The sequence below is a fragment of the Lagopus leucura genome, unplaced genomic scaffold (genome assembly GCF_019238085.1).
Source record: "Lagopus leucura isolate 7727_CA_CO unplaced genomic scaffold, USGS_WTPT01 Super-Scaffold_100038, whole genome shotgun sequence".
Classification (NCBI taxonomy): Eukaryota; Metazoa; Chordata; class Aves; order Galliformes; family Phasianidae; genus Lagopus; species Lagopus leucura.
The window spans coordinates 1,902,569-1,916,259 of record NW_024962287.1 but is presented as its reverse complement, the minus strand read 5'-3'; the positions used below and the strand labels follow the sequence as shown (position 1 = coordinate 1,916,259).

The window sequence follows — 13,691 nt, the reverse complement described above, 5'->3', positions numbered from 1 at the left end:
ATTTGGTGCATTATCTGGTTCACACAGCAGCTTTGGAAAATCAGCTGCAAGGATGACTCAGTCACACTTTCACTCTGCTATCCAGTCATATCGGAGTTCTGATCTGCATGAGAAAAAGAAAAGCTTACAGGCAACTTACACTTGGAGCAGCGTGTTGATTTGGTGTGTGCCCTGACTTTGTGCAGTCCTGTGCTAACAGTGAGTTTTCTGATACTGGATTTTTTTGTTTGTTTCAGCAGCAATTATCAGAATCCCTCACTCTCTCATGCTTAATCAGTTAGGGCTGTGTCGGGAAGAAATCATCTGAGATATATTGGGCTCATTAGAAAAGAGTGGTTTGGTCCTCTTGACAGTGATTTCCTTTGCCCCCTACCCAAGCTATAAGAAATGCCCAAGGAGGCTGTGGATGCCCCATCCCTGCAGGCATTCAAGGCCAGGCTGGATGTGGCTCTGGGCAGCCTGGGCTGCTGGTTGGCGACCTGCACACAGCAGGGGTTGGAAGTGGATGAGCGCTGTGGGCCTTTGCAACCCAGGCCATGCTGGGATTCTATGAAATGAAAAACATATAGCTTGCTTGGTAAAACTCAACTCTTTGAAAGGGCAGATAACAGCAGGACAAGGGGAAATGGTTTGAAGTTGAGGGAGGGGTGATTTAAGTTGGATGTCAGGGGGAAGTTCTTTGCTATGAGAGCAGTGAGGTGCTGGAACAGCTGCCCAGAGAGGCTGTGGATGCCCCGTCCATCCCTGGAGGTGTTCAAGGCCAGGTTGGATGGGGCCCTGGGCAGCCTGGGCTGGTATTAAACATGGAGGTGGGTGGCCCTGCGTGTGATGGGGGTTTGGAGCTTCACAATCCTTGAGGTCCCTTCCAACCCAGGCCATTCTATGATAAGATTCTATGATAAAATTTAAGCTAGTTTTAAATTACACAGGACATGTGCTCAGACTTGCAGTATGTCATTATCTGTTTTCTAGAATACAATTTTAACCTAAAAGATTCTTTAAATTATGCAAGCATGAGACTACTTTTTTCCAATGATAAAAGGAAAGTTCATTTTCTTAAGTTTTCCTGTGTTTAACGTCAGTGTATCTACAAGTAAACAGCTGCAAACACCTCCTACCATGGAAATGACCCCTTAGGGGATAGTCGGGCTGAATCTCCGCCTGATTCACGTGAAATGCAGAATGGGTGTGTTTTGTAATGTCTGCTGACCGAGGATTTAGTCTACACGTGGACTCCCTGAGTGTTGGGCCACCGTTTGGGCCATGAGCAGGTCATCTCCGTGGAGCTGGGATTCGAGCAGCTTGGCCTTAGTGCTGAGTGCCTGTCATGCTGCTGCTTGCCCAGCAGAGAGCACCACCGTCCCACATAACGCTGCTCTCGTCTTGCTGCATTTTCCTGACAGCTTTGCAAGCGCAGCAGCACCCAGCTTGCATGGCAGGAGGGGCTGTGCTGGCATCCCACTAGCAATCAGAGGGCTGTAACAAATTTGTGTACAAATACTTTGGAAATTTAGATATTCTACACCCAAAACTGCTTTAGAAGTAGATTATTAAAGCTGCGAAGTCAAACAGCCAAAGTTAGGGAATGCACAGGCAGCCTTACTCTGGCAGCTTTAATTTCCCTATGCATATACATTATGAGACAGTCTTTAATTTTGTGATTACAGCCTAGTTTTTTTCCACAGACTCATTTACTGCGAGGATGGATGGTATTTGCTTAATGAGTAGCTATTGAATATTTTGTTTTCTCATCATTGTTCAGTGTGTGGCCCTCTGCCTTTATGCTGCAGATTATTTCTGAGGTCTGCATTGATTACTTCTGTGTGGGCTTCTTTACGCTGTTCATCTCTGTTTATATCCTCCCAGTATTTGAATAAATGGTTGCCAGTGGTATTAAGGATAGTGAAGCAGGGTGAGATCAAAAAAATCATTTATTCAGCTCCTTCTGCATTTGTTCATTCTGTCAGTACTTGTTCTCTGGTCAGCTAGCTAGCATTGCACAGACTGAAGGCCCTGTCAAGAGGAAAGCTCCATGAAAGAGACAGGTAACAAAAGCACAGCCAGCTTTGGCTGTGATCATCAAGCTCCACGTCTTGCTAACATCTTCAGATTAGCCAGAAGCTTTGAGCTCTGCTAGACAAGGATATAATTGCTTGGTGCACTCAGAGTGAGGTGAGAGCAAGCTTGTTCATGCCTTTACCACACCCTAATCAGGCTGGCTGCAGGTGCAGGGATAGGACTGGGTTGCCTTTCACTGATGTTTGTTGAGTGCAGGTGAACTTTGCAGAGTTAAATTGGAGCTGAAGAGCTCCACACGTGTATGCAGACTGTGGTTCGTTGCAGCTCTGTTGCCTGCCCTATGTAGAAATGTCTTAAAAGAGATATATAGAGGTATAGTTCTCAAAGTATAGATTACCAGCTGGCCTGTTTTAGTTAATAATAAATTGAAAGCATAGTAGTTCAATGAACAAACGAGTATAGAATGGAAATAAAAAGAAATGGAAAATCAACACAGCTTTTTTCTCCTTTCCTGTTCCTCAGAGATGATAAAACTTGCCTTCATTTTAAGGTTTTCCCAAGGAATGTTATCTGAAAGCAGTATCAGTTGAATTAATTATTGTAATGGGAAGTATCAGAAAAATGCAGTACCCCAAGGTATTTGCTTGTTCTCTGTCTTCTTAGGAGAGAACAAAAACTGAAATAGGATCTGCCAGCAACAACTGATACTGGTCAGCTCTCGGGCTGCCTCTTGCCTTTCCTGTTGCACTAAGATGAGTAGGAGAAAGCCACGACTGCTCAGTGGTAGGTGCTGGGGCCAGCTGCACGTTGTGTGCTGCTTCCCTATGGGACTGCTGACACCCTGTGTGAAAATGACAGCCATTTCCAGCACTGCCTTTATGGCTCAGTGGTTGGATCGATGGTGTGGACAAGTGGTGTCTTTTCTCTAATTGGCTTCGTTTTGCTACCTGTGTGATTTAGTGGTGGCAGCTTTGGGTATGTGGACACAGCAGGTCAGTGCTGTTACTGATGGACTTGAGGAGGCAAAGCAGAGCAACCATGAAGAGCTTCTGTTTGCTTGGATATCTTTCCCAGGCATCATCTATAGTAATACACAATACAATGATAGATTTAGCTTGGAATACTGGAACATATTTTTGTGTCTCCTTTGAATATTTTAGACACTGTAAATGGGAGGAGGGTACGACTTGAACATTTAGAAGTCACGGTGTTTTGTGTCCATGCAGGTTAATCCCCCTGATTTCACTGTGAGTCAATGGTGCAGTTTGCTTTTGCTTGAATCTAGGTGGGATTTCCTGATCTTTGCATTTACTTCTACAGATGTGGTGTATTTGTTCCAGGGTGCCTATCCTGCAGGTTAGTCCTTTCACAGATGGGAGTATTCTCAACACAGTGGCACTGAGTCACTGTATCAGTTCTCTGCAACACCTTGCATTTCCTTCTCTTCCAAGCAGCGCACTTACAAAGCAAACTATTCCTACCCCAGGTTATGTGTTAAGCCAGGAACCTTATCAAGAGAAAGGAAGTAGTAGAGGCATCTGTTGAAGCTAATTGCTTCCCTTTGTAATTCAGAACACGAGATGTGTTTGCCAGTGTTACTCTCTATTTGAAGAGTTCATAATGTTGGCTTTGCTGCTTTCTGGTACTTCTGTTAACATCGTGGTAGTTTTGTCCTCGTTACACTTGATTACATCAGATTACAAGTCCGTGCAGCATTGTAGTTTTGTAGGGTTTACACTTATTTCTCCTGGTTAACACAAATGGATAGCAGATGCACTAAGAATTGTCTTAATGTGTGAAAACACTGTTAACTAAAACCACTTTTAACTCCTTACCAGTCTGTGTGGTAGATAGGATGCTCTCATGCTTCTGCTGATGCTGGAAAGCAGCAGCATCTCTGCATTGTCTCCAGCAGCTCCCTGTAAATGATTTCTCACCTTGTAGTAATGCTTCTGCAACTCCACATTAATCTGGTTTTGTTCCTTGATCTGGCAGCAGATAAATTATTTTTAGACGAAGAACCAGACCCCTTTCTGTAGCAGCTGGCTGTTAGGTCAGCTTAGCCTGTGATACATCGCATCTTCACTTGCAGGATTTGGGATTATTTGTGAGATCTGTAATGAGGCTGCTGTCCGTAACTTGTGCTGCAATAAATAAAAGTTCTTCTGTAGCCAAGGATAACTTATGTCTGGAGTAAGAAAAGACACCCTGCCTGAGAAGATAACTGATGTAGCCAGAAACACATTTTCTCTCTAGCGTGTGTGTATTCGCTGCCTATTTTTAAGCAAGTCCCATGAGTTCAGCTTCAATATACTTCATTGTAGCCTCCTAACTAAAACAAAACTGCAGTTGCCTTAGGCTTCCCTTGTTGTTGGTGGAGAGACAAGGCACCTCCTGAGAGCAGCTCTGCCTGCCTAGGAGTTGTATTTCCCTCTGGAGGCTTCTACTTTTCTCTTTTGATTACAGAGGCACCTACAGCATCTCAGATAAGCGAAACAAAACTAGGTCTTAATGTCTCCTTCAGTTCCTCTGTCTCTGGAACAGGATTTAATGTCTGCTTTATGGAATTCTGTGAAGTTGTTTGCAAGGCAAGACTTGTGTCTGAAAATCACTTCCTAAAACTGCTAAATCTTAAGTGTGCTTGTAATAGCTGGAAAGTAATCTTTCCAGTTCACTACTTGTTCTGTGGAGCTTTGCATCTTTGCTTTTTAAAAGTCTGGAATAAAAACCAGGTAAATCCTTTAGGTAAGGGAGCATATAAACAGAAGTAAGAATGGCTGTTTGTGAGGGTGGATGGTGATGGGACAAGGGGGAATGGTTTTAAAGTGAGACAGGGGAGGTTTGGGTTGGATATGAGGAGGAAGTTTTTGAGCCAGAGGGTGGTGAGGCACTGGCACAGGTTGCCCAAGGAGGCTGTGGATGCCCCATCCCTGCAGGCATTCAAGGCCAGGCTGGATGTGGCTCTGGGCAGCCTGGGCTGCTGGTTGGCGACCTGCACACAGCAGGGGTTGGGACTGGAGGAGCGCTGTGGGCCTTTGCAACCCAGGCCATGCTGGGATTCTAAGTTGACAATTCTGAAACGAAAATGTATCAGTCCAATGTGAAGTCAAATTGAAGACATTTAGTCAAGATCACAAGAAGTAAGAAGCCAATAATGAGAAAATTGCTGTAAAATCAACTGTTTGCATTGCTCTCTGGAAAAAAGTTTAAGAGCAAAAGGACAGTACTGTTACCCGGGGCTGAGAGCCTGAGCAACACCATTACTGTAAACACTGAAGTCCCAGGGAACAGCTGGATTTGAGTAAAACTCTGCTTTCCTCCTCCCTGCTCGTGGCAGTGACACTATCAGTGGGGTACATAGAATCACAGAATTGTAGGGGTTGGAAGGGACCTCCAGAGATCATCGAGTCCAACCCCCCTGCCAAAGCAGGTTCCCTACAGCAGGTAAGCATGGATAAGATAAGATAAGACAACATGGTGAGCTGCTGGCCATAAGTGTAACTGGTGGGGGAAACCAAGGGCTCAGTATACTGTCAGCTTAGAGTCCTAGAAAGGCCTGGGTTGCAAAGGACCACAGTGCTCACCCAGTTCCAACCCCCTGCTGCATGCAGGATCACCAACCAGCAGCCCAGACTGCCCAGGGCCACATCCAGCCTGGTCTTCTCAGGTCATAATGTTTCGTGGGGGCTGGGTTAACTCTTTTGTGTAGAAGAAAGCCTTTCTCCATTTGCTTACTTCACCTCTTCAGTCCAGGTTGAGCCAAAACACTTGAAATGGACAGAAAAAAAGAGTTCTTTAAAGTGTATTGCATTTTTATTGCCAGTTGCTCATAGCATGGGGAAATCTTTCCTGTGTCTGTAACAGTTGGTTTCCTACATGTTGTTTGGGTAAACTTGGTCTATGAACTCACAGGACTGTTAGGAAGCAGCCTGAGAAGCTGGGGTCTGCACTGATCCTTCTTGAGGTTAATAATGCTGTGCTTGTTGTGTTATCTTATTACACAGCAGCAACTACTCAGTGCTTACAGATAATCAATGCTGTTAGCCTGTGGTAATTGCTGGCTGTCATCTGACTGCAATTTCTTCTTCTAGGCAGAGGTGAAAGGTTTCAGAAAAGCTTAGTAAGAAGACATACCCTGATTTTCTTTTTAAGCTGTGCTCTTGTAGCTGTGTTTCTGCTTGTTCTTTATATCTAGCCTATGCTGTCTTACTCCATGGTCCTGCCAACTAATGGTACTATGCTTGAAGACAAGGCATAATTTCTGAAAACATAGTTCACATGGGCATTACTCATGGGTTATTGGTTTTGTCTGTGGATAGACAACAGCCTGCTGATAGCAGTAGTAAATCATTTTGATAAATGGTCATTAAATGATAGAGTGTTTTGACATAGAGCAGTTAATGAGTTCTTGTATAAAAGCATGCTCTCAGGGCACCAGCCAGCTTGTTCAGGCAGATTACCTAAGTGAATATAAAGAGTTCACTGGTGTTCAGTCATCGTTGGCCCTGGGATGGTGTGAAATTCTTCCTGTTAGATGAAAAAACATTGCTTTTCAGTCAATCTCTCTTCCCTAGATGATGCTCTTAGAAGCCTGTGATTACTGCTGTTGCTCTGAGTGCTCTTCTATGTAGTCCAGTGTCAGAAACTGGTCACCATTCTCTAGGTAGGTAGGCATGGAGGAAGGTTTGGGATGGGGTAAGTCCCTGCACTTCCCCTGGGCTGGTGGATTGTTTTACCCATGTCTGTGGGTGCTATTCCCATTTTGCTGAAACTGGCACAATAGACAACGGAACTGAAGCTGGCCAAGAAGCAGTACAAAATAAATAAGTAAGTGGAGAAATCTTTGCAGTGTCTTTACATTTTCTGCTAGGCTCATGGGGGAAATGGTCGTCAGATTTTACTGAAATCCATTTCTTAGCTTTAAGCAAATAATGTAGGCTACTGTTTAAACACACCTCTTCATAACTGCTCGGAATTCTTTGCTTGGTATCTGAGCCTTAAAATTTTACGAAGCTTGAACTAAAATTATATGCAGTTATTGGCATTAATGCAGCAGTCAGCAATTTTTCATAAATAGCATTTGTTACAAAAGCAGAGACCTCCTTTTGACCTTCTGGTAGTAGGTCCTAAAATCTTGTAGATGGGAGAGGGAAGGAGAGGTGGTGAGTGTTCACATGGCTCTCTATAAGCAGGGAAGGAAGAAAGGGCTGTTATTTCTGGTTTAAAAAACTTGATTATTTTTTTTTTTAATGCAGCAGTGAGGCCTGTGGTAGCCTGAGATAGACAGGGAGCTGAGCAGAGTAACGAGGGCTGAACAGCAATAGGAGCTGCAGTAGGTAAAAGCAAGAATCTGTCTCCAGTATAAGCTTGGGTATATTAAGTCCATGTTAAGTCAGTGCCTGAAAACTTCAGAATTCTTAAGTAGTTGAGGTCTGTTATTTTAACAAGCATTAGATTTGAACTAGTATTTGTTTTTTTTAACGGAGAAAGAAAAAGAGGAAGTTTTCTATGTGGTCTTTCTTTACCTGTTTGAGAATAATGGCATTTTCCCCCAGAGGGTGGTGAGGCACTGGCACAGGTTGCCTAAGGAGGCTGTGGATGCCCCATCCCTGCAGGCATTCAAGGCCAGGCTGGATGTGGCTCTGGGCAGCCTGGGCTGCTGGTTGGCGACCTGCACACAGCAGGGGGTTGGAGCTGGATGAGCACTGTGGGCCTTTGCAACCCAGGCCGTTCTGTGATAGTGGCATTCTGATTGCAGTTTCATGTCACACTGAGCACACACTATCATCTGTAATGCTGTGGAACAACATGGAACAGTTGGACTGTGTTACATCAGACCTCTGTTATAAATAAAATCCTGTTTGCCTGTGCATCCATCTATTCCACGATCTCTAAATGTCAGGAGCTCTCAGCACACATTTCTCATCCAAGAAGCAGTAATTGGCAAATAGTTCATTTACCACACAGCTGTATTTGTTGTTGCTGTAATAGCATATTATTTACCAGTGAAGACATTTAAAGCTTTCATACTTTTCCATCAGAGAGTATCCTCACAAATCCCTAATCTATTTATTTAATTTTCTCTAGATTTATGTAAATATTGAAAAAGAGGCGCCTTTCTGTATATTTAAAGCACCTTGGGCATATGGTAAGACTGCATTGCAAACAAAACCTGGAAAGTGTAGCAGTCTGCATCTGTCTCCCCAGGAGCAAACTAGGCAGCTCAAAACGCCACATTTCTCCTTCTCTCTCCCATTAACAGTTTTCTCCCATTGTCATTCACTTTTTTTAATATCACTACACCACATATTAAAACTGTTTTAAAGAACTGAATAAATTGTTAAGGAGTAGGACATCTGAAAGAAACATTCAGCTGGGTGAAGACTTACCCCATCCCCAGGCTCCGATGTAAGTGCTTCAGTAATGTGGGGCTGTAGACAGGTTGCAGAAATTCACTTAACTGATCACAGTTTGAGAGGCCAAAGCCCTCTTGTTGAGTTAGTCTCTTACACAAGGTTTCATAGCATGGCCTGGATTGCAAAGGCCCACAGCGCTCCTCCAGTTCCAACCCCCTGCTGTGTGCAGGTCGCCAACCAGCAGCCCAGGCTGCCCAGAGCCACATCCAGCCTGGCCTTGAATGCCTGCAGGGATGGGGCATCCACAGCCTCCTTGGGCAACCTGTGCCAGTGCCTCACCACCCTCTGGGGGAAAAACTTCCTCCTAATAATTTGATTTTATGAAGCGTGCTTTTTTTTTCTTTTTTTTCCCTTAAATGAGATAGCATGGAAGAAAGTAGCCAAGTAACCTTATGTCTGTGCTTGGAGGTGTGAAATGCTGCACTTCTCCCAAACTTTGTTTGGTTTATATTCCTGTGTTACTTGCAGATCCGTTAAGGATTTCTTTGGTGCTCTCTACCAGACTTAGAAACTGCTGGTGGCCATTTCATGCTTTGCCTCCCTTTTGGTTTTGCCCAACTGAATATACATAGAAAAATACGCAGAGGTTCTTTTTTGTACGACGTAGAATGAAACATTTATAACATGTTAACATGATTATGCTTGTTTGTTTTTGCATTGTATCCCAGGTGGCAGAATTTCAGAATTACCACTGGGTTGTGGCTTTAGAGAGCTTGAACTCATCTGGGGAAACCAAGACTTCTGAATCAGGATGCACCAGCTTGCCGTTAGCAGACAGTACAGGAAGGAGAGTTTCACTTTCACCATACCAATTGCTTTCTGGTTTTGATACTGCATTTTAATCTCATCACGTTGTCACATCTGTTGTGTATGGTATTGGACTGTAAATTGTGGGGTTTTGCTTCTGGCTTTTGCCACTCACCTGAGGCAGCTGATTCATTGTGCTATCTTAGTGCCTGCTAGCTGAAGATAATCTTACGTTCTCACTTTGAGATCCATGAGGGAAAAGCCCTGTGCAAAAAGCAGTGTTACTTGAGAGGCCACTGAGGAGTTAGCAAGCTTATAATACGGCACAGAAAGGAATAATACTGCAACACTAGAGTGCTGCAGTAAATCTGAATGAGAGATCTGATAGATAGGTGAGGTCACTTCATTTTAAGCCAAAGCCAGCTTCACCTCTGCAGTCTCATACCCACGCGCTCACAGATTGAAACATGTGGCTGTTTTTGTAGATAAATAATATAATCTTAAAAAAAAAAAACAACACATTCCTTCATCTGATTTTCCTTTGCTGAGGCACAGAACATCGGTGTGACTGAGGGGTGGCACAGCAAGCTGTCGTATACATGTCTTGACTGCCTATTTGACAACAGCAGCAATTCCTATCTGTAAAGCTATACTCCTAACGTGTAATCACTCCTTCAAAGCCTGCTTGCACTGCTCAGATCTTAATCTAGCAATCTCTTCTAGGTTGTTGTAAAATGTGCAGTGGATGATGTGTTAATAGAAATCAAAGAACTCCAACTCCATGCTGTGCAGCAGATTTTGACTTCTTTTTTTTTAACTTCTGGATAATTAAAACAATTCCTGATTTCATTCTGACAGATAAACAGAGGTCATATGACAACTGAAGCAAAGAGGGCTGCCAAGATGGAAAAGAAGCTGAAGATTTTGCTTGGTGGTTATCAGTCTCGAGCAATGGGCCTCATCAAACAGCTGAATGATTTGTGGGACCAAATAGAGCAGGCACACCTGGAGCTGCGTACCTTTGAGGAACTGAAGAAACATGAAGATGCTGCTATTCCACGGAGACTGGAGGTGAGTTTCCTCAGTGTGATGCCTTAGATCAAACGCAGACATTTTGTGGAAAGGATGTTTTTACAAAGCAAACTCTGAAGTTCACAGTCTGAGTTTGTACCAAGTTTTTAATGGTCTTCTTAAATTATACTTTTGCCTATTACCAGGCTCCTCTGCTGCACATTTCACTATCAAAGGTTCTGTGACACATTACAAGCTGGTACTAATCTACTAGCGTGTTCTTTAACTTTGCCTTTATTTTATTTCCTCGTGTGGTTTATTTTATTAATCTTCTGCTATGCATGTCAGCAGAGGTTCTGTGTCGCTCTTAATTTGGCTTGTTTTGTTTTTAATTACTGCTGGAACTTAAGAGTAGATCTGCAAGTTGTGTAGAGCTTTCTATTACCTTAAAAGTCAGTGAACCCGAATTTATAGTGAAATCCTTTTTTTTTTTAAACCTTGATTGTATTCCTCTCTTAAACTGTGTTGTTGTTATCAGATAAACGGACTTCTATAAACTGATATCATAACATCATTTTGGAACTGAATTTTAACATGGCCCACAGTTTCAGCAGCTAAGTAGCTGTAGTGCCATTTCAGTTTTGAGCTGTCCTCGGTGTTCAGGCTCTTGCTTGAGCTCTACTCAACTCAGCAGGCTTGAGTTGCTGTCTGTCTGTCATTTGTGATCTTGACCATTGCCCCTGAGTAATATCAGCCTGCCTTGCTGGTTCTAAGTGATCAGGATGACTTTGAGGAGGAAAGAGGAGCTTCAAAGGGAAATACAAGAGTGAAAGGATATAAAATGAGCTAGTAGCTGGCAGTTTCAGAACCAGCAGTAGCTCTCATTCACACACTGCAGCATTAGCAGAACGGGGTCTGTGGAAGGCATTACTGCAGGAAGGTTGGAAGTACTGCAGGCTGTACTGAGGAGGGTGGCTAAAAAGGTTTCTGAAAACTTCGTGGAAGAGGAGAATAGTAGATAACTGTTTTTTACAGGGAAATGCTTATGTGAAACCTCCCTTTTTGAAGCATTTCTTATCAGCTGCTGTTAAAAAACAGGATGCTGAAATAAGATGACCAGAATGTTCAATGCTGTAGTTTTTCAAATAATTTTGTATTCTTGTATCTCAGCTTCCTCAGAAGGAACTGAAATCTAACCTTTGCTAAAGATCTACAGACATGTGACTGACTGATTGTTTTCCTTTCAGTGTCTGAAGGAAGATGTGCAGCGACAGCAGGAGAGAGAAAAGGAGCTCCAGCAGAGATTTGCTGATTTCATGTTGGATAAAGAGACTTTTCAGTCGAAGTATTAAAGCACAAAGTTCCTTCATCACTGATGTAAGGTTTTTCAAGTATGCAGATACTTCTCCAGCAGCTTTTGCCATCAGTTGCAGAAAGCAAACGTAGTCTGCTGTTTGTATCTCACCCACTCTTTTTCCATTACTGGACTATTTCTGATGCTGTAGGTATGAATGGCTTTGTCAAGGATTTAAAAAAAAAAGGTTGAAATCTCCAACACTTCATTAAAAGAAAACCATCACTGTGGTATGATTTTAGCCATGTCTTCATTTACTAGGATCATCACATTATTCCTGGTGTTTTATCAGTCTTAAGATCTGTAAGGTAGGTGCCTGCAGAGTAATGCCTTTTGAATAAACCTGGAATGTCAAAAATAATCATGAAATAACACGTCTGTCTTTTGACTAAAAAAAAAATCCATCCCAGCCTAGATATCTGTCATGATACTGAATAAATTATTGTTAATTATTCTTCCCCACTTTTTGTTCCCCTCAAAAAAACTGTCTTACAACAGGTAGGACTCATGCAAGGTGATTTTGGTCTATATAAAACAGTGTTATCAGGGTGGTGAGGTTCTGGCACTGCTGCCCAGAGCTATGGTGCCCCATCCCTGCAGGTGCCCAGAGCCGTGAATGGGCCTTGGGCAGCCTGAGCTGGGGGTTTGGAGCTTGATAATCTTTAAGGTCCCTTCCAGCCAAAGCCATTCTTGGATTCTCTCCTGCATATAGCTGAACATTCCCCTTTACATCAGAACATTCAAATGCTCGTGATGTGAGTCAGTGTAACTTCATCCTGTTGCTTGTCTCTCTGATCACCATCAGTTATTTATTGTCCAGCTTTTAGAACTGGCCTTTGCTTTCAAGCCATGGTCAGCCTTCATCTTCAAGCATTTCTTAGGCATGTTGTGTGAGTTAACGTGAGCTGGTGAAAGGTACAGAATGAGGTGAGAACTTGAGCAGCTCTGGTGGCTGAATTGCATGGGTATGTCCCTACTGTGCCATAGCTCACGTTCAGCCTTGCACACTATCATGCAGGGCTGTATGGAGTTACACAGTATGTATGTATGGAGCCCACAGTGCTTTGAGCTCCATGGTGGTACTTTGTGTTCCTCCTGGAAAGGGGGTGAGTTGGCGTGCTGTGTTGCCCAGAGCAGCCCTGGCGTGGGTTGGAGTAACCCAACGGGCTCCTCTGAGCACATCTCACAACAGGATTTCATTTTCTTACTGCTTTTTCTTCTGAATAGTAAGGATGGGATTGTTGAAAAGAGTGAATGCATCTTTCTATTTGTGGCGACGGTCTTTCCAAATCCAGAATTTTTCCAAGTACAGCTTAGTGAGAACATTAAGTTAGATCTATGAAGTTAGGTGTCAGTATTTAAATAATTTTATCAGCTATTCTCAATGCTTTTAATGTTAGCATTTGCCAGTCATCTTATGAGAGGATTGCTTTCATGTTCTGTTTTATTGTTTGTTTGTTTGTTTGTTTTTGGAGGTGTTCACCACCTCTTCAGTGATTGATCTTCCATTCAGCTCTTACAGGATGGGTGTTAGGAACAATTGTTCATGGAAATGCACGGGGAAAAAAAGGTAAAACTATATATTAACAGCACTGAATTCAAACATCAAGCTGCACATATCAGCAGGATTGGGATGTGTAGCTGCTTAAATGCTCTCCAGAGCAATCAGCAAGCAGTCAGGGAGGATTGAGAGGTGGTTTGTAGAGGCAACCTATCAGATCTCTGTTGATCACTGATGGGCACAAGTGATGGAGGCAGCCTTGCTCACCTGGACATGGGTCTGAAATCTTAATGTAATTATAGACTGCATATGTGTTAAATATGTAGCTAACCCAGGGCACATCTGGAAAAAGGTATTAAGCATCAATCTCTTAGCATATGGGATAGCTTGTATGGGTTGTACCCAAAAGGAAAAGTGCATATCATGACAGTTCTCGTGGTTGTGTGGTAGCTAGAAGTATTAAGAGAAAACCCTTGTAGGTTTACCAATACCACAGCTACAATTATTTCTTTCTTTTTAAAGCTGCAACAGAGCCTCTGATGTTTTTCAATGTTTTTGAAAGCTTCAGAGCTAGAGAAGTATTTTGGTGTTCTGCCTCAGCAGATAGTTCTTAATGGTAAATTGAGAAGGATGGGGTGCTGAG

At 43.0% G+C, this 13,691-nt stretch overlaps 1 protein-coding gene across 2 annotated transcripts in view; it reads left to right on the top strand.

Annotated features, from left to right (window-relative positions):
• CDC5L (cell division cycle 5 like) overlaps positions 1–11,908 on the top strand; it is a 31,148-nt gene extending 19,240 nt beyond the window's left edge. Inside the window, exons 15-16 of one of the 2 annotated variants that reach the window (XM_042883509.1) lie at positions 10,041–10,253; positions 11,441–11,908. In XM_042883509.1, coding sequence (XP_042739443.1) covers positions 10,041–10,253; positions 11,441–11,545 — 318 coding nt within the window. In that variant the 3' untranslated portion in view covers positions 11,546–11,908. The other variant, XM_042883510.1, reaches the window with a different exon arrangement.
• Positions 11,909–13,691: the final 1,783 nt, after the last annotated feature.